Source organism: Rhinolophus sinicus, linkage group LG11 (genome assembly GCF_036562045.2).
Source record: "Rhinolophus sinicus isolate RSC01 linkage group LG11, ASM3656204v1, whole genome shotgun sequence".
NCBI classification, from domain to species: domain Eukaryota; kingdom Metazoa; phylum Chordata; class Mammalia; order Chiroptera; family Rhinolophidae; genus Rhinolophus; species Rhinolophus sinicus.
The window spans coordinates 588,333-609,621 of record NC_133760.1 but is presented as its reverse complement, the minus strand read 5'-3'; the positions used below and the strand labels follow the sequence as shown (position 1 = coordinate 609,621).

Below are 21,289 nucleotides of genomic sequence, written 5' to 3'. Positions count from 1 at the left end.
GCCCGCAGTGAGGAGGTCCCACGACCCAGGGAGCATCTCTCAGGCCCCTCCCGGAACAGACGCCAGGGCAGCTGAGGCCACAGCGTGCACGCCATGCAGCAGGTGCACAGATGGAGTGCACAAAAGATTCCAGAAGACGCACACTGCTTGCACACTCAGCGTACTGCTCACGCCCCCAGAAGGTCTGGCACCAAGTCCGGAATGAGTTAGAGATGGGAAGTGTGCGTGGATTGCGGCGTACGTGGGGGGTAGCGTGCGTGGGGCTCGTGGGAATGGCACCCATGGGGAGCCTGCGCTGGAGTGCGCCGGCTGTAGACTGAAAAGTATCAACGAGGTATTTCACACCGAAAAGGATTTATGGGGGCGGAGGGAAGGGCTACAACCCAGCACCTGCAGACTTGGCAAGCCACATGCACATTCTGGCCAGCGTGCCAAGATGAAGGGATAGTTAAGGAAGGGAAAAAGGAAGTTAGAACCATACAGCTTTATTATAAAAGAAGGTAGAACCATAGATTTTTTTTTTCCTGTAGGGTCCTCACATGAACTTCTGTTAGTCCTAGCTCCTTCCGTAGATCCTCCCACCTGATTACGTCTCCTTAAAGTACCAGTTAGTCTTTATCAAGACGGAGCACAGATTCCAGAAGATGCACGCTGCGCGCGCTCCAGACTCGGATACTGCTCATGCTCCCACAGTGTCTGGCCGTTAGGTCCCCTGAGCGAGCAAGGGGTGTGGTGCGCGTGGGGTGAGGCCAGCGTGCGTAGGGGGTGGTGCGCGTGGGGGTTGGCTGCGTGGGGACGGCGTGCGTGGGGGATGGCACGCGCGAGGTGCGTGCGCTGCGGTGCGCAGAAGGAGCGCACAGAATATTCCACAAGGCGCGCGCTGCAAGCACACTTCGGACCGGCGTATTGCGCATGTCCCGGATCCCTGGCCGCCGGGTCCAGGGCGCTCGCGAGGGGGTCGGCGCGCGCTACGGGAGTGCATGTGTGGGGGCAGCGCGCGTGGCTTGCGCGCGCGGAATGGGGCAGGCGTCTTAGTAATCTCTGCTGGTACGTGGGAGGTGGTGCTTTCTTCTTTTGCTGCCCAGACATGGCGAAAGTGCACTGTCTGTCCAAGCGAATGTCCTGCTGCTCGTTAAAGTCCCCCGTACCTCCCCTGCCAGACACTCCAATATCTTACGTGGTTGGAGCCTTGTTCTGTGGAAAAAGCAAAGCAAAACAGTTCCTCCCATCCTCCATCAGGGCCAGACCTGCACAGGCTGCTGGGATTTATAGCACCCCACCAACCTCCACGCCTCCCACTCCCTCACTCCCGGCCTGCCTACGTGTTGGTCATCCTCTGGCACTTAATAGGGTTGAAAGCACTTGAGAGTAATGCTTGCTTTGCATCAAACCTGGGTCCATGTTATTGAGTGCCTACTGTGTGCGGAACACCTTCCTGGGATTGGTGGAGGGTAGATGAGCTCATGCCCTGGTCCTTTAGCTTAAGCAGAAAGACAAACTTGCAAGGTAGCATGAAATGAACTGAAGTTAGTGCTATTGGAGGTAACAGAAGGGCCAGAATCAGAAAAACTTCATGGAAGATGTGGGGTTTGAATCAAGATGTGAAATGTGGAATGCTCTAGATAAGGGGAAGTTGTCAAAATCAAAGATGGAAGTGGCGGGCAGTAAAAGGAAGAGTTTGGCAATAGTTGCAGTTGATGTTGGAGTGTGGAGAGCCAGGCTTAGGTGGAAGTGGACACACGAGGGTCTTTTGGCCTCTCTTTCAGAAAGTGAACAAGAGCCAAGTCACCTGATACAGATAGATCTAGACAGAAATCAACTGATCTGAACAATATGGAGAACACGTGTGCACTCGCAAGCACTCCTGTTGCAGTTAGGACTGATTCTTTGTGATTTCAAATCTTAATAGAAATCAGAACTCACTTTCCACTGGTGGTAGCATAATTCCTGAGAAACTGCACTTAAATAAAAATCAGTTGCAGCACAGGTTGTGGTTGAATCAGAAGGCAATGAGCCTCTATGAGCGTCTAACAATGTCTTTTACAGGCATGGAGAGGCCCAGAGTTGGAGCTATTCTCCACTTACTCTGTCTTCTGTTCCAATCTTAATCCCTCCAATAATTTCAGTCCAGTCTGGGGCACTTGATCCATTTAGCCTCCAGGAGAATGTATCTCATCCTGGTTTCTCCCTCAGCTGTTCATTGCCTCTGCTGGTGTATTGTGTATTTGAGGAGCTGGCATCTACTTTGAGATGTAAGATGTTTCAACCCTTGTAATACTGGGTTTCTGTCCTACCCCTCACAACCACAGGCATGGGACCTAATAATTCTATAAATTTGATGTATAATGTCAATGAAAAAGCATCCAGCCTAAGAGAAACCTTATAAGAGTTTATTTGAGCCAAACTGACGACAATTGCCGGGAAGCAAAGTCTCAGTGGATTGAGAAAATGCTCCAGAAAATCGCTGTTGTGCAACTTATTTTATACATTAGAATCAAAGGAGGAGGGTTACATGAAATCTATTGGCTGTAGATTAAGGGGGTGGGAGAAAGCAAAGCGGGGAAATCTCTGGGATTGGATAAAAGGTAAAATGGAGAGACACTTTTTTTACATTGGTGGGTACAGGATAGTTGATAGCATTTTACAGCACGTAGAGATATTAGGTTGGTGCAAAAGTAATCGCAGTTTTTGCAGTTATCTTTAATCTTTTAAACTGCAATTATTTTTGCACCAATTTAGTAATATTTGGGAAACAAGGTAACAGTGAAGGACTTTGTAGTTTCATGCTCTGGTGTGGTGGGTTGTGCCCCCTGGGGGGTCCGGAAAAAGGGATTACTCTGACATTCCAAGGGTATGTTATCTTAGATGCAAAAAGACAACAGATAAGCTCACTTAAGGTAAAGACTGACCTTTGTCAAGGAAGCTAAAGGCCAAGCATGTGACTTCCTGCCATGGCACACCTTAGTTAGGAATTTTTATGTCCACGCCATCCTATGTGGTTATTTTCAGTCTCCTGAGCTTCTCAGGTTTAATATGTGGCCCCTTTTCCATCCACATTATTATAATGTAATTGCACCTGTGTTGCGGAAAAAAACGGTGAGGACCGAGAGACACAAACGGCACCCAGAGGGCAAGGAGAACTCAGCTTTATTACACTAGCGGGCTCAGTGGGATATTTCCCAAAGAACTGAGCACTGACTGGGGTCAGGGGCTTTGCTTTATAGGATCAGGCCTCCGGGTTGTGGGGGGAATCTGGCCAGGGTGCCAGGGAGATCCGTCCCTAGCAGCTGTGATGCCTCAACTTTGTTTTGACAGGGAGGCCTCTAACTATGGTGCCTGCAGGAGTCATCTCTGATAAGGTATGGGAGGAGGAGGGGGATGGAGCTCTGAGCTGGAGGGCCTGCAGGAGACAGCTTCGATAAGGAGGGAGGTGGAAGGGGGGACAGAGCTCTTAGGGGGAGCTTGCCGGAGATAGCTCCAATAAGGGGGAGATTGAGCTCTCGGGGGGGTGGGGGTGGGGGCCTGCAGGAAAAACCGTCTCAACACCTGCACATTATTTCAGTGACCTCACGGTTAAAGGAGACCAGAACCACAGATTAGATTAGTTGTTTGAAGGAGGCCTAATTCTTTCCTGAGGCACAGCCTGATATTGGCAGATGAAGTTACATAATGAACACTATTGATTTTTTGCATGGCCAGCTACTAATATCCCATATATTCTGGTAAGACTATCTTGAGTGGGACATTGGCCAACTATTTCTCAGCCACTCTCTGTGGCTAAATGGGACTGACCCAGCTTCCTAGCGCCTGGTGTGCACATGTTCCCCCAAAAGGCCAATCAGTGTAACCCATCATCCTGGCTATGTCTGTGGATTTAGGAATGGGCATGTGAACCAAGATCAAGCAATGTGAGTCTGTCCCAGGACTTTTGTTTCATGTGTCAGTGTAAGTACACTATTTCAGCCTAAAGATGCTGATGGGTATCTTTCTAGCATATAAAGAGAACCAACCTGAGAACAAAGTCTATACAGTAGAAAGTGGCACCTTGACTCAGAGGACGACAGATTCCCAGTGCCATAACTGGGTCCACCCATGCTTGAACCCATTACAACCCTAGTGTTTTCAGTTATGTGAGGCAGTCATTAGTCAACAGAAGTCTTAACTGATTTATGTAAATAGTAATAGAAACAGAGCTATTTTAAAATGGAGTCAGAGCTGCGATCCAGAGGAACTGCCTTGCATGTCTTAGCCCTCAAACCTTTGGAATGTTAAAACAGGGCAAAATAACCTTTGGATTGAGCTTAAGCAAACTTGTGTCCCAAATAACTATTAATATTTTCAAAGATAACAAGAAAACAGTTATTATGACTACTGGACTAATGACTACACTGAAAACTAAGAATATTGTTTAGAATTAGTATCACTGTGTTAGCTTATCTGCACCTATAGTAATGCCCTCCTTGTATTGATGCAGTTTTTCCCCTTCCCTTTCTCATAAATACCCACTGCCTTTGTCTCCTAATCAGAACACTATTTGAGCTTCTGTCTGAGTCAGTGCATCCTAAATAGATCAATAGCTATTCTTATTGATCTTAAATAAATGCTTATTGCCTCTCACTTTGAAAGGCTCTTTTATTTTGAGGTCAACACTTAGAAAGAAGCAAGTAGCATGAAAGATGAATGTATATTGTACTTCTAGAGAGGAACTACTTCCTTAGTTTACCAATGTTTCTTCCTTAGCTCCTTAGAAAATGGGCTTATGCTCTTCCCATTTGGAGACAACTGCATGGGAGCTTTCAAATGTCCCTTGATTATTTTCTTTTCTGTAAGGAAAAGCACATTAGAAATCTGACTGTGGTGTGACCCGTTTGTCACAGTTTACTAGGGGACAAATTTACTCAGCCTCAAAGATAGACACAGTCATTTCTGTTTTCTTGTTGACCTACCTGCTCTCAAGAGCAGTGAGTATCCAGCTCTTTCAGAGATCCCAGCATTTGAAATGTTACTATGTCTTGACCAGCCATTGTATTGCACCAATACCAATTCTCTGCTTTCAATAATGTACAATAGTTATATTACCACTGGGGAAGCTGGCTGATGGATACGTGTGGGAACTCCATATATTCTTTTTTATGACTCTAAAACTATTTCCAAAAAAATATTTTTTAAAGAAAATGTCTTGGGCAGGACTTCAGATGAGATGAAACGGGTCTTGGAGTGGGCGGAGCTGTAGCCCCACAAACCGGATTTTGGGGGAAGGTGTTGTCATTGATGGCTTTTGGTTTCCTGAGTCAGTTGCAAGAAGGAAACTACACCAGATGGTGTGGAGAACCAGAGTGTCAGGGCCAAACGTCTCCCCACACATCCTCGGGACAAAGTGGGCAGTTGGAGAGCTGAGATCACCCCGGTCTCCCTTCTTCCTTCGAACTGTGAAACTGAAGACAGACTCTTGGTCCGTGTGGAAGGGACGCTATGGTCATAGGATTCCTGTTTCTGCTTTGCCTCGGTGAGTCTCCAGAACTGGGAGGGATGGGTTTGGATGGGTGAGAAATTTCACAGTGGAGTGGGGGTTAATGTGGGAAACATGGCAAGAACAGCAGTGACGACTTCTGAGTATTGGACACAGGCCACCTGTCACAGTTTTATAGGCTGTGATATGGTCATGCCTTCATTCTGATGCTCGCACAAAAGAGAGAAGGAATGCAAGGTGCAGAGATGTGTAGTAACACCGTCTGTTTACTCAGCTGACATGCAGTGCTCGGATGGGAACGCCAGCTCTGTATCCTCTAAACAGCACAGTCGTGCTCTGACTGTTCCATTGGTATATAGGAGGGCAGAGTCTACAGGGTGTGAAATGCTGTGGGTTGGGTACAAACACAACAGGAATACACGTGAATACAGAGTAGAACCATACCTGGGGATGACAGATAAGAAGAAAAATTTCTGACCATCCCTATCCTCAGCCTGATTTTAACCGTGCTCAACTTGAACATAATGTAATTAAACAGACAGCCTGTTAAAAGGATGACCTAGATTATAATGTTGGCTTGGTCTCATGGGATCTCTTGACTGAACCAGCAGCCCCACCTCACAAAGCCCCAGGTCCTCCTTCGTGAGTGGGGCTTGTGGAGGGGATATCAGGACTTGTCCTCTGCCCCAGTTCCTTCCTCCTCCTTCTGAGTACAGCCCTCCCCAAAGTTCACATTTGAACTTTAGAGGTGGCAGTTGTCACCATACCCCAGACCTCCAGCTGCAGGGCAGAATATGCTGGGCAGACAGAGACTGGCCATCTTCCCCATATTTATTTCCTGTGCCACAAACTCCCTTTGAATGATGGAGGAAACCCCCATACTGCACAGTAAAATAACAATTGCATGAAATGGTAAGGACAAACACTGCAAACCCAGAAAATAGGAGGGGAAAATATAGGTAAATGTTCAATGAGTACTAGAAGGCAAATGGACTAATCATGAAAGCTTTAGTGCAATAAATCCGAAAATAAAAAGTGAAAAATAAACCCGGGGAGCACCTGCAAGGAATAGAGCAGATCGTGAACAAATTAGCTGTCCGTCCTCTGCCTGATTTGTACTCAAAGACAAGCACATCATTCATCTCTCATGAGCGTTTCTCTTCCAGGACTGTGTCTGGACTATGAGCATGAGCAAAAGAACGGTGAGTTGCCTCCCGCGTAAACTGTTTGTTCCTGCATCGCAAGTTTCATGACTTTTCCCTTTAATCTTCAGAATTCTAGGAGTGAGTTTGTGGTCATCAAGATGAAGAGTCAAACTAACTCTGAATTCTTTCCAGAGAAACTTCCCAGACCGTCCCTCAGCGCCTTGCCCAGGTCAGTGGTTGAACGCAGTAGTAACGTGACCCTGAAGTGCCAATGTCACGTCCAGAATGTGACGTTCATGCTGGGGAAGTTGCAGGATTCTGGGTACAAGAAGGAGCAGAGCTCAGCAGGGCACGATGCTGAATTCCTCCTCACGAACCTGGAGCCTAAGAACGCTGGAACTTACTTTTGTGCCTACAAGATAACAGGTTCCCACGAGTGGTCAGAGAAGAGTGAACACCTACAACTGGTGGTCACAGGTGAGTAGGGCAGCCTCAGGTCTGTTCCTTGGTACACCTTTTCCTGTGTTGGTATCTGGTAGGGGAGGAAGGAATCCAGGAAACAAAATACAGATGCAATATATTGAGTGTAGGGAAATGGGAACTGAGTGTGAGGGCAAGACTCTCATCAGGGATTCTGAGTGGGTCTCGATGATGTGGACGTGGGGCAGTGTTTTAGAATAGAGGTATTAGTAGGAAATTTGAGGTACAGTAAGGCCAAGGGATTAAGAAACAATTGTCATTGAAGAAATAGTTTGGTACCATTTAGGGGCATGCCATGCCATGCGGGGTCATATGAAGCAGCACCAGGGTCAGTCAGAACGCAAAGGGAGGGAGAGGACTCTGAGGAAGAGCCTTTATAGTGGTTTTTCTGGGAAGCAACAGGCATAAGGTTGGGGTATAGAGGCTGTCCCTGGTTGTCTGGGACCTGGCCCTGGGGTGATTAGGGCAGGGGAATAGTGGCCCAGAGTGTGAGAGCCCAGTGAAGGAGGTTGTTGGGAGTGTATGCTCTGGGTTGGTTGGTTTGCATATGAAAAGTACACTTGAAGGAGAGTTATTTCCTATCTCTAGGAATTGGATAACCCTGGCAGAGGAATCCTTCCAGGGTCAGCAAGGTCCCAAGATGTCAAAGCATCAAATGCAGAAAATAAAAGATATAGTTGATACAGAGACATAGGTGAGAACGTGCCCAGGCACAGTGGAAAACAGGAAGCCCTGGTCCTTCTCTTCACCTCCATTGGCCTGTCCTTTTCAGGATCACTCCTAACACCTTCCCTGTCAGTCAGTGTAGACCCAGAGATGACTCTAGGTCACAGTGTGACACTCCGATGTGTCTAATTCCATGCAACAGAACTGAATATATCATTATTGCTTTGCTGAAAACAGGGATCCCAAAACCACTACAAGTCAAGAAAGTAAGAAAAAAACAAACTGATCATCATGGTGGCATAAGACATCCTTGTTCTGTCCCTGCCCCTTCAACAACAAAAACTCAGCATCTATCCGCAAACAAAAGTGCATCTGTGGGAGTTGTGGTATCCAGCACCATATGCCAAGAGACCTGGGAGAAGTCTTGCCCACCTGTGCATTGGGTAATAGGCAGACAGACCTCAGTACTGGCTGAGATCAGCGGGAGACTGTGAACTGGTTCCAGCCCCTCTTGGTTGTGGTCTGGGAGCCCCTGGAGAACATGGACTTCAGCAATCACCTGTGAATGAGAGAGCCTTTGTGTAAGTCTACAAAGCAAGACTGAGTCATAAAGAAATGGAAAATCTGAACAGACCAATAATGGGTAAGGAGCTTGAATCAGTAATCAAAAATCTCCCAACAATAACAACAAAGTCCCATAATAAAAAATCTGCTCCCCCCCCCCCCAACCCCCAGAAAAAGTCTAGGACCAGATGGCTTCCCTGGTGAATCCTACCAAACATTTAAAGAAATAACACCAATCCTTCTCAAACTCTTCCAAAAAAGTTGAAGCTAGAGGGGGTACTCCCATGCTCATTTTACCCTAATACCAGAGACAGACAAGGCCATTACAAGAAAACTACAGACCAATATCCCTAATGAATATAGAAGCAAAATTTCTCAAATGTTAGCAAACTGGATTCACCAGCACATTAAAAGGATCAAATACCATGATCAAGTGGGATTTATCTCTGGGGTGCAAGGATGGTTCAACATACATAAATCAATAAATGTAATACACTACATTGATAGAATGAAGGATAAAAACTATGTGATCAACTCAGTAGATGCAGAAAAAGCATTGGACAAAATACAATATCTTTTTAAGATAAAAACTCTCAACAAAGTGGGGATAGAGGGAATATACCTCAACAACAGCAAGGCCATTTATGACAAACCCATACATAATATCATATTCAATGGTGAAATCTATTCTTCTAAGATCAGGTGGTCACTCTCACTGCTGCTGTTCAACATCGTACTGGAAATCCTCGCCAGAGCAATCGGGCAAGACAAAGAAATAAAAGGCATTCGAATTGGAAAGGAAGAAGTAAAAGTGTCTTTTATTTGAGGATAATATGATCTTAAATATAGGAAATCCTAAGGACGCAACCAAAAAAACTGTTAGAACTAATCAACATATTTAGTAAAGTTGCAAGATATATAATCAATATACACTAATCAGTCTTGTTTCTATTCAATAACAAATATCTGAAAAAGAAATAAAATAATCCCATTAAAAATAGCACCAAAAACAATAAAATACTTAGAAATAAATTTAACCAAGTAGGTGAAATATCTGTACAGTGAAAACTACAAGACTCTGATGAAAGAAATTGAAGAAGACACAAACAAATGAAAAGTTATCCCATGTTCATGGATCAGAAGAATTAATATTGTTTAAATGTCCACATTACCCAAAGCCATCTATAGATTCCATGCAATCTCCATCAAAATTCTAATGGCATTTTTCACAGAAACTAAGAAACAATTCTAAAATTTGTAGCATAGACAAAAGACCATAAATAGCAAGAGCAATCCTGAGAAAGAAGAACAAAGCTGGAGGCATCATACTTACTGATTTCAAAGTATACTACAAAGCTTTAGTAATCAAAAGAGTATGGCACTGGCATAAAAATAGATACATAGGGCAATGGAACAGAACAGAGAGCCCAGAAATAAACCCTCGTACATATGATCAACTAATATTTGACAAAGGAGCCAAGAATTCTCGTTGGGGAAAGGATAGTCTCTTCAAGAAATGATGATGGGAAAACTGATATCCACATGCTTAAGAATGAAATTCCTATCTTAATCACTCACAACAATTAACTTGAAATGGATTAAAGACCTGAACATAAGACCCCAAACCATAAAACTCCTAGAAGAAGACATACGGGAAAATTCCCTTGACATTGGTCTTAGCCATATATATATACGGCACCAAAAGCACAAGGAGCAAAGCAAAAATAAATAATAAGTGGGACACATCAAACTAAGAAACTCCTGCACAGCAAAAGAAACAATCAACAAAATGAAAAAGCAACCTACTAAATGGGAGAAAATATTTGCAAAATGGTGGTGCTCTTTCCTGGGAGAGGGAAGATTGGCAAGGAATAGGATTGGAATGGGGGGAGTTAGTTGTGTCATTCATAAATATTTTTGTTAATAAAAATAATATCAAACTCCAGGAGTATTAAGAAGAGTAATCTAGTGTTCTAACCTTGTTTGGGGACCTAGTGAGCACCAAGAGAATGGAGAAGACATTCTCTTTTCTGCTACCCAGAGTCCATAAGTAGAACGTATAATCGTTGTGATTACTTTTTTTGCATCTTATTTTCTAGATGGCCATGATGGACCTGGAGCTTCCTCAATAAAAACAGGTAAGATAATTAGAGAGAGGTGTTTTTTCCAGTTTTATCCACGTCATGAGGCAGGGGATCCCCCTTTGATTGAAAGGAACAAGGAGAATCTTAATGCCCATTTTCTTAATGTGATTGGGGAAACTAATGCCCTTTTGGGAAAGATGACCTCTGAACCACTCCCAGGTTCTTAAAAACCTGGTGAGTAAAACAGCACGAGGTGCATTGTTTGCCATTTTACATAATGAAAACTTACGGTGGTGGTTTGTGAAGTTTGTGGGTGAGCTTATGTGACTGGTTTGGGAACTGGGATGGGGACCTGTGAAGTTCGGGGTACTTTGGGAATATGTATTATTGAGTTGTTGTTAAAACTTTAAAGTTCTCAAAAATAGGTGAATATAAAATTCTTTTTCTCTGATGTTGCTTTTCCGCGAAGAATTGACTAAGATTCTGTCCTCCGAGATTCTCATAAAAATTAGGCGTTTGGTAGCTTTAGACGGAAACAGGAACTCATCTGGACTTCAGTGACACCTAGACACTTACTCACGCTTTTTAGCAACTCATCACCTCTCTGCAATCTACACCAAAGGGCCAATATTGTTAAAGGCTGTCATTAGAGCCTGCTATAATCCATCTTTTCAAAAAAGATATTCTCCAAAGTGTCTTTGCGAAATAAGTATTAATATTAGTCGTTGAAATGTGTTTGATATTAAGAGGCTTGGGACGTGACTGCTACTCCAGCTGTATGAGCATAGCTCACACTAGCGTGTTTTCTTCGAGAGACCTGAAATCTGATAGTCGAGGAGCACAGACATGTCAGAAATGAGGTGGGAAGTCTAGCAGTGTGTGAGAGGGAAGAAGAAGCAAAGCTTTCATATTTTTAGCTCTTGTGTAATTTATTTCCTTTCTTTTTTATTGATATATAATTCATATTCCATTAACCGCACCATTTTAGAGTGTATAATTCAGTGGAATTTAGTGTATTCGCAAGGTTGTGTGACCATCACCACTCTATAAGTCCCCCTTTACCCACTAAGCTGTCACTCCCTCTGCCCCTCTCTCCCACCACAGCCTGCCAACTATTAATCTGCTTTCTGACTGCATGGTTTTGTCTAGTCTGGACGTTTCCTATAAATGGATTCACACAATATGTGGTCTTTTGAGACTGGCTTCTTTCTCTTAGCATAATGTTTTCAGGGTTCATCCAGGTTGTAGAGTGTGTTGGTGCTTCATTTTTTTAATGACTGAATAATATTCCATTGTATGGATAGACCACCTTTGGTTCCTCCATTCATCAGTTGATGGACATTTGGGTTGCTGTTACCTTTTGACTATTGCATTTAATGCTGCTACAAACATGGGTGTACAAGTGTCTGAGTCCCTGCTTTCAATTCGGTGTCTACCTATGGGTAGAATTGCTGGGACATATGGTAACTCTATGTTTAACTTCTGGAGGAACTGCCAGACTGTTTTCCAATGTGACTGCACCATTTTACCTTCCCGGCAGTCATATATGTGGGTTCCAATATCTCCACCTTCTTGCCTACACTTGTTAATTTCCTTTTACTTTATTATAGCCATCATAGTGGGTGTGTATATCATTTCTTAAAATGTACTTTCTGAGTTCACATTTATACCACCACAATTCTCAACAGAATGACAAACGTTTAAGCACAGATATGCTGCCCCCAGCCTCTATATGTATGCCTCGGAGCTGCCAGAAAGGGAACCTATACTCCAGTTCTATGCAGACTGATGGTGAATTTCATCACCTAACTTTGACACAAGGCCAGGCTTTCTTTCTGGTGCCTGTGTCAAGCTGTATCCATTTCTCAGTCGATTCCTCCAGACCAATATCATAGACCCTTTGTCATTTATTTTGGCAACTTGTAAATAGAGATGTGAAATTTGACCAGGATATGTGGACATCTCAGGGTGAACCCAGTTCAATGGATTGTGAGGCCATAGGAAGAGGACCATTTTGCAATAATTTACTTCTCATTTCTAGCGAAGTGCTATGTGAGAGAACTGCAGGTTGGACAAGGGGAGAACTGAAAGGTTAAGAAAGGGCTGATGTTTCTGTGCTTTCTCCAGGGGCCCTGCTAGTCCAGGAACAGCTATTTCTGCCGTCTTTTTATACGTCCATAGAGATACACTTACAGAATTCTTGCTTTGGAGGGTCTCTTTGATTCAGTGCCAACAAAAGCAGACTCTTAAGCATTAGTGCAAAAGTGACATTGAAGGGGAGTAGAGAACAAGGATTTTGAGGCAAAGAGACTAAACAACAATGGGATATTCCACCTCAGCTGGTGTCTTTTGCTCAATCCTGCAGGAAAGCGCAGGACACAGAGAAGGTTCCCAGTGTGGGGTGGGGGAGCTGAGGAGCTAGGGCATTCGCTTTCCGACAAATAAGTCATTGGTGACCCTGAGGCACATAAATTACAAGGCATTTGGGATCCTTCCAGATGCAAGTGTTCACATAGGAAAGGGAGAGAAGCCAAGATCTAGAGTACATAAAAATGGCAAAGGGACCTGGGGGAGCATGGGTGCAGAGGAAATGACAGCATCTGTTACAGAGGGAGGTGGGTGTGGGTGGACTGTTGGGGGAGAAAACCACAGTTTTTTCACCGGAGTCTCATTATCTGATGCAATGAGTCAGATTTTAGACTGGGTGCCTTAGAGCCAGTACTTTTCATCATTACCTACCTCTTCAAATTAGGTATTCTTTCCTCCCTTCTTCCCTTCCTCCCGCCCCACCCCAGCTTTATTGAGGTATGTATAACTGACAAATAAAATGGTACGGTATATAAAGTGTACAATGTGTTGATCTGATAAACGTACACATTGTGAAAGGACACCCCCCATTGAGATAATGAGCACATCCCTCAACTTCCCTCACATATTTACCTTTTTTGGGGGGCAGGGCAGGGTAAGAATGCTTAAGCTCTACTCCCTTAGTAAATTTTAAGTATACAATACAGTATTATCAACTATAGTCACCGTGCTTGTACATTGCATCCTCAGACCTTATAACATCTTGTAACTGAAAGTTTATACCTTTTTACCAACATCTCCCTATTTCCCCCACCCCTCAGCTCCTGGTAACCACCATTCCACTCCCTGTTTCTATATTATTATTATTATTAATTATTTAGATTCCACATATAAGTGATACCATGCAGTATGTGTCTATGGCTTATTTTGCTTAGCATACTGCCCTCAAGGTCCATCCATGTTGCAAATGGCAGGCTGTCCTTCTTTCTCATGACTGAATAACACTTTGGGGTGTGTGTGAGTGTGTGTGTGTGTGTGTGTAATACGTAAAACATGATTCTTGAGCTGGGTGAGAGTTTGGACTTTCATTCACCTGTTATTGGACTTCTCATCACCTCTGTAGCATTACAGTTAGTTGGGTACATGTTATCTCACCAGATTATCAGTTGCCTGGAAGAGGTTCAGAATATCATGTATTTTGAATTTTGACACCCAGTGGCCAGCCCAGCACTACCTTCACCCTGTGGCAGACTGGCCTAAAGGCTTAGACACACCAGGATCCAAGGCCATCCTGCCCATGGGAGCTTGGGGAATTCAGTTGACTTCCTGGTGCTCCCTTTATGGATTAATGAAACGAGGATAGCTAACCTCTCTTGCATGCTCATCGTCAAGATGAGAAAGAACACACGTGCAGACCTAACGTGAGTGGCTCGCAATAAACAATATTACTGTGATGGATGAAACATTTATGGGGAATTTCCCACGTGCCAGGCATCCTCTGTAAGTGCTGACGTTGAATGGGGAAACAGAAACTCAGGGACATTAACAAGCAAATGGCCTAAAGCAATGGGACCCTGCTCTGAAGCTCCATATCTTTCTAAAATTTATTTTCCAATCACAGTTCACATGTTATATTAGTTTCAGGTACACAGCATAGTGATTAGACACTTATATACCTTACAAAGTCATCCCCCTGTTAAGTCTAGTACCTACCTGATACCACACATAGTTATTACAATATTACCGACTATATTCCCTGTGCTGTATTTTTCATCCCTTGACCTTTTTTCGTATCTACCAACTTGTACTTCTTGATCCTTTTCACCTTTTTCACCCTGTGCTCCAACCTCCCTCCCATCTGAAGACCATCAATTTGTTCTCTGTATCTGTGAGTTTGTTTCTGTTTTGTTTGTTCATTTATTTTATTTTTTAGATTCCATATATAAGTGAAGGCATATGGTATTTGTCTTTCTCTGTATGACCCAGCAATTCCACCTCTGGGTATTTATCCCAAGAAACCCAAAACACTAATTCAAAAGACATATGCACCCCTGTGTTCATTGCAGCGCTATTTTCAACAGCCAAGATATGGAAGCAATGGAAGTGATGACTGGATAAAGAAGCTGTGGTACAGTTATACAATGGAATAGTATCCAGCCGTGAAAAAGAATGAAATCTTAGCATTTGTGACAACGTGGATAGATCTAAGAGTATTAGGCTAAGTGAGATAAGGCAGGTCCATGTTTTGAAGCCAGGTTCTGGCTGCTCTTAGCTGTTCCGGTAAACTCCATCAGGGAGTTTCAGGAGCCCAACTGCTTCTCTGATCTGCTCCTCTCCCTCCAGACACCAGAATCATCTTTGTCACCACCTTCAGCTGCCTCATCATCTTTCTCCTCTTCCCCTCTGTCTTCCTCATCTACAGATGCACTCAGCATGGTAAGTTCAGAGGAGCACCAGTTAAAACCGCTGAGAAAGGGGAGTAAAGAGGAGTCTCTCCCTGAAGCTGAAGCTGAATAATACTGAATGTCAACTATAATTTAATATATATATATAGTCACAGGATGTGGAGTACAGCGTAGGGAATAGAGTCAATGGAATTGTAACAGCTGTATATGATGTCAGAGGGGTAGTAGATTGGGGGAGGGGGTTATCACTTTGTGAGGGGTGTAAATGTCTAAATATTACATTGTTTTGTACACCTGAACTAATTTTTTTTTAAAAGGAGTCTCTCATTAGATAAATTTCGCCCTGTATTTTTTTATAGGTTCATCACATGAAGAATCCAACAAGAGGTAGATACACTTGTCAGGTCTCGTGCCCTACTTAACTCACAGTCCATCCTTCAGAGGATGGTGCAGAGACCCCCATTTCTCATGCCCAACCCCATCCTGTTCCCCCTGACACACCCCTTCCCCCAGCCCAGGCTGTGACCTTCCTCCTCTCCCTTGCAAAGTCTTTATTGTCCCTCCAAAATCTTCAGATCTCATACTTGAATGTGTTTCTCTCTCTCATACTTGAATGTGTTTCTCTCTCTCAGAACCAGCCACTCCAAATTTCCCCAGCAAGAGGCTTCAGGTAAGCGATTTAGAAAGAACCCAGGAAAGAATCACTGGATGAAAGATGACAGCCTGACTCCTGCTATCTTGGAACTGAATTTTTTTTCTCTCTGACTCACATGCAGATTTATCCGGGCCAGAAAGAGTATCCCTCTCGGTGAGTTCTCCCCTTTAGAATTCCCCAGGAGCTCACTTACCACCCAGGCTGGTCCTGTCTGCTTCCTGGTTCAGCCCCTACTCTGGTTACATGGATTCCCCAATTCACACTATTAGGAGGCCAATTAACATTGTGTGTAAAAACATGTGTTTGACCGAATTCATAAAAACAGAGAGTAGAATGGTAGTTACCATGGGCTGGAGGGCAGAAGAATTGGAGAGATATTGTTTGTCTACTTGTAACTCGTAGATAAATAAGTCCTGGGGATCCGACACACAGCATAAGGACTATAGCCCGCAATACTGTATTGTAAACTTGAAAGTTGCTAAGAGGCTAGCTCTTAATTCTTCTCAACACACACACACACACACACACACCACACACACGATAATTATGTGCCAGTATGAAAGTGGTAGCTAGCTAACGCCCAGGCAGTAACCAAATGGCAATATATAAATGTATCAAATCAACAAGTTACACACCTTAAACTTACACAATGTCAATTACATCTTTGAGATGTCAATTACATCTCAAAAAAAAAAAAGTGTGCTTTGAATTACAAAGTAACTGAATCCCAGCTCTCAATGTCTACTATTTACCCTGTTTCCCCCAAAATAAGACTGGTTCTTATATTAAGTTGTGCTCCAAAAGACGCATTAGGGTTTATGTTCAGGGGATGTCATCCTGAAAAATCATGCTAGGGCTTATTTTCCAGTTAGGTTTTATTTTCGGAGAAACACAGTATCACTAGTGTGGTCTGAGACAAATCACGAAATACCCATGATTGGGACCCTTCATTTCCTCCCATATCTAATGAGAATCAAAATCCCCATTTTAAAGGCTTGTGTAAATCTAGCAATGTCTAAACATAAAGGGTTTATTGGAGGTTTCCAGGAAATTTTAAATGACAAATGGACTGCATAAAAGCATCAATTAACAAGTGTTAATGAATTTACATTCATCAATTTTTTACTATTTAAAATACTGCGTATTTGCGATTTAATGTTCATTAGTGTTTCATCTAAGAGCAGTATCAGATAACATTTTTACATTTTCCTCTGGGACACCGGCTCATTGGCTCATTGTTTAAGCCAAAGCAAATAATTAGAGAGTTACCAAAAGGCACAAATAGTTCACTGTTGCATTTAAAATACACTTATGTACATTGTACTCATTTAGATATATGTATTTTTTTAAGTTATGAAAAAACACGGTTCACAGGTTCACAGAAATTGTCAGTTAACAAATCTGCTCAATTTAAAATGTTGGATTAATGGCACCAATTAGCAAATTGTTGATAAAAATAATATTATAATAACAATATGATGTGGTACCTCTATGCAATGGAATAATATTCAACCATAAAAAAGGAAGAACCTAAATGGATGCACTTCAAAAACATTTTGCTAAGTAAAAAAAGCCAGGCTGCCGGATAGCTCAGTTGGTTAGAGCACGGTGCTCTTAACAAGGTTGCCGGTCCAATCCCCAAATGGGCCACTGTGAGCGGCGCCCTCCACAAATAGATTGAAACAACTACATGACTTGGAGCTGATGGGTCCTGGAAAAACACACTAAAATCTAAAAAAAAAAAAGAAAGAAAGAAAGAAAAAGCCAGATACAAAGGACTGTATATAGCGTTGTTCTATTCATATAAAATCTCCAGAAAAGGCAAATCAGTAGTTGCCTATGGCTGGGGTGGGGGGTGGGGCAGATGGGGCCAGAGAGCAAATTGTAACTGCCGACAGGCACAAGGAAATTTTGGGGGGTGATGGATGCTCTTAAAACTCTATTGTGATGGCTGCATCATTCTACAAGTTTACAAAAAGTCATCAAATTGAGATTTTTGAGGGATTTTATGGAAATTTAATGGAAAATTACAATTTATAAATGATATCTCAGTCAAATGGTTTAAAACAATAATATGATATTACAGTACTAGTAGATGTTCTCATAGTATGGTTCTTATTCTCAAAAGCATACATTTCTGATTTTTATTAGCACCAGGTAACACTGGTTGTCAGTATCGTTTTATTAATACTAGAGCAAACCCCTCACCCTCCCAGAACTACAGCCATTCTAGAATGGCCCTGTCGGTGGAACTTTCCTCAGAGCTGGAAACGTCCTACAGCTGCGCTGTCCTATTCCACAGCCACCGCCCCATGTGGCTACTGCACATTTGACATAGATCTGGTGTGACTGAGGACCTGAATTTTTAATTTAATTGTAATTCATTTGAATAGCCGTATGTGGCTCATGGCTACCATATTGGACAGCTCAGCTGCAGGTGCCCATGTGTACCCTTCTCTTTTCCCCAAAGACTGAAGATCCCCAGGAAGGGACCTATGCTGATCTAAACACGAAGGCACCATCTGAGGCAGCTTCTGTCCCCGCCGAGGAGCCCCCAGGGTCCTGTGAATGTGCAACGCTGACGGCGTAGGAGGATGGCGGAAGCCACTGGAGGAAGGGCGTCTTCCCTGGGAAGCAGAGTATGGATTAAGACGGCTGAGATGACTAGACATGGAAATCCAGGTCACTCTGTGTCCTCGGTGCAAAATCCGTAATAATATTAACTTTTTCTCTTCTTGCTTCCATTCCTATCAAAAATTACTAGATTGGTCTTCCCAAAATCTGGAGTGTGACTTTAGTATGGTTTGACTTAAAACAGGCTAAGAATGTGTAGTTTATATACACGTGCGCGCGCGTACGAGGTGGAACAATTACATTCGCGGACAATTACTGTGTAAGTGCATGGTGGAAAACTCATGTACTTTACACACACACACACACACACACACACACACACACACACACTGTTAGGGAATTCTGGAAGGCACCACATAAATAGAAAACAGTTTCCCCAGAGAAGCTTGTATGGTTTTGTATGGTTGCTGTGGGTGAGACATTCCACAGACACAGGGATTTTGCAAAGGAGCACAAAACATGAGCCACAAAGGTAGACACTCAATTGTGAGCTGACGAAAGCATCCCTATGTAGCATGCACCCTGGTAAGTAGCTAAATATATTTACTTCATTATTCTTTTATGCCTTGCTGGGCAGCCGTCTAATCTCAAATCAAGGCCAGTTTTCTCTCTGACATGAGTGTAAGAGTTTTCTTAGTACCATCCTATTTCTGTTTATATTATTTCTTTATTATTAAAAATCAAAGGACACAATGAAGTCAGACTTAGAGAATATATGTGGATTTTGTCATGTGGTGCCTATAACTTAATTTAGGAGAATACATCATTGTAAGGATTTTTCTGAGTATGGACTTTTTGTGTGACAATGGCACCAAATGACATACATAAAAGAGCTTTGCTTCCAAAGTTATGTCACTCAATCACGTTTGAAAGTCATTGTTAAGTATACAAATGAATGAAAGTGTAAAGATTAGGAATGTATATGTAAATATTCTTAATGCATAAGCGTATGCTGCATAACTTTTCTCTTTTTAAGTTTTTAATTATGAAAGAATTTGATTATAAAGAAAAACACCAAATAATATAAACAGAAATATGCACATTGACCTTATGTTCTAGACATGAATATTTTGCTATGATTTTACTTCTGCCCCAGAGGTAAACATTATATTATTCCTATGTATTTTTTCATACTTTTACTACACAAGTATCTATTAATAGTCAATACGCAGCACTATTTTATGTGTTATTTACATATATATATAGAGTCATACTGTATATTACAATTCTTTTTTTATTGTCCTCAACATTATGCTTTTGAAATTCATCCAGTTGATTTTTGTGGGTCTAACTTATTGTTTACAGTATAGAATTCAGTTGTTGACCTTACCGTGGAATATTACTCACCCATAAAAAGGGATGAGGCACCATTACATGCCACAATATAGATGAACCTTGAAAACATTATTATAATTGAAAGAAGCCAGACACAAAAAGCTGCGTATTGTAGGATTCCATTTACATAAAATGTCCAGAATAGACAGATCCTTAGAGACAGGAAGCAGATTAATGGTTTCTGGCAGGCTGGGGAGGGAAGAAAGGAGAGAAACAGCAAATAGGTCTGGGGTTTCTGTTTGGGGTGATGGAAACGCTGTGGAATTAGATAGTGATGATGGTTGCACAACCTTGTGAATATACTGAAAAACACTGAATTGTGCACTTTGAAGGCGTGGATTTTATGGTATGTGAATTATATCTCAATAAAACTAGTTTTTAAAAAGCACTTGGTAGTACACACAAACCAGTGTTTCTCTTTATTCTTTCCTTGATGTTAGATGTTTGTTTGCCGTGGTGCGTTATCGACAAAATGCTGCAATAAATACCCTGTCCCTGCCTTCTTGTTCACATGTGTGATCTCCCTAGGGTGGATATTTACAAGTAAAATCTGTCTTCTATGAAGTCCACACCTCTCATCCCACTAGGAGAGGCAAACTGATAACTAAGGTGGTTTCACTTATTATATTTCCACCAGGATGCATACAGTTCCAATTCCCCTGCATCCTTGCCAGTTCATAAATGTATTAAATTTTATCATTTTTGCTGATTAAAGTACGTGAACTCATAGCCCATTTTAAGCTGCCTATATCAAGATACCTCACTGTTGCTTTAATTTTCATTTCCTGATTATGGGTGAGGCTTATTGGCCATTCGGGGTTCCTCTTCTGTGAATTGATGGTTTCTATCTACTGATCCTTTTTCTGTTGAATTGTTGGCCTTTTCCTTACTAATTTGAAGGGTGTATTTATACAGTACGCACACCTTTCCTATGTAAACTATAGACTGCACATATCTTGTATTTTCCTTCTTTTTGTATCTTTTAATGTTGGCTACTCAGTAATTCATTGTTTAACTTATCTTTGGAGAGCGTTCTTTGTGTCTTGACTGGCTTTACATGAGAAATCTACTCTCCTGTACATTCTTCTAAATTTTAAATTTTTTAAATTTTGTTTTTCATCTTTAATCCATCTGAAATTAGTTCTTATCTAAGGTGTGAAATGGAGATCTAATGTTTTGGATCATCAGTTGTCCCAGCGTCTTTTATTGAAAGGTGCGTGCTTTTTCATTCAAATTGTCTTCAATTTGGTGAAATATAATCATTTCTATTTCATCTGCACTATTAGAACTTCCATTATTAGAGTAGTTCAGACACTTGGATGGAAATGACCAAAGGGAAAATCTAACTTAAAAGGAATGGAATCATGTAACCAAACTAAGGAAAAGACTGAGCTAGATAACCTCAGACAGCTGCTTCCATGTACTCAAGTGCCATTTAGACTTTCCTTCCCCATTTTCTATCTCTATTTCTATTTCTGTTCTATCATTACTCAAACTAGCACTGCCTATGAGCCTGGGGTGATAATGACAATTCCAGGCTTACA

The 21,289-nt window shown here is 42.3% G+C and overlaps 1 protein-coding gene across 6 annotated transcripts; it reads left to right on the top strand.

Moving 5' to 3' along the window:
- Positions 1-236: 236 nt before the first annotated feature.
- VSTM1 (V-set and transmembrane domain containing 1) lies at positions 237-20,133 on the top strand. Of its 6 annotated transcripts, none has more exons than XM_074315955.1 (10): positions 237-334; positions 5,172-5,506; positions 6,808-6,844; positions 6,930-7,092; positions 10,425-10,463; positions 15,060-15,152; positions 15,481-15,508; positions 15,754-15,791; positions 15,898-15,929; positions 18,247-20,133. In XM_074315955.1, the coding sequence occupies exons 2-10, from the start codon at positions 5,319-5,321 to the stop codon at positions 18,364-18,366; spliced, it is 738 nt and encodes a 245-aa protein (XP_074172056.1). In that variant the 5' UTR covers positions 237-334; positions 5,172-5,318; the 3' UTR covers positions 18,367-20,133. The 6 variants fall into 6 exon arrangements, with proteins under 6 accessions (XP_074172056.1, XP_074172057.1, XP_074172059.1 ...); XM_074315956.1 differs by having other exon boundaries at positions 262-334; positions 5,296-5,506; XM_019715883.2 differs by lacking the exon at positions 237-334 and adding an exon at positions 6,637-6,672 and having other exon boundaries at positions 5,328-5,506; positions 6,808-7,092.
- Positions 20,134-21,289: the final 1,156 nt, after the last annotated feature.

What these genes read in the sequence shown, in the direction of transcription:
- VSTM1 (XM_074315955.1), top strand. Translation starts at nt 5,319, where the DNA reads ATGGTGTGGAGAACCAGAGTGTCAGGGCCAAACGTCTCCCCACACATC. An exon ending in CCTGTTTCTGCTTTGCCTCG is followed by an intron (nt 5,507 to 6,807) that starts GTGAGTCTCCAG and finishes AATTCTTTCCAG; the next exon opens with AGAAACTTCCCAGACCGTCC. An exon ending in CCTACAACTGGTGGTCACAG is followed by an intron (nt 7,093 to 10,424) that starts GTGAGTAGGGCA and finishes CTTATTTTCTAG; the next exon opens with ATGGCCATGATGGACCTGGA.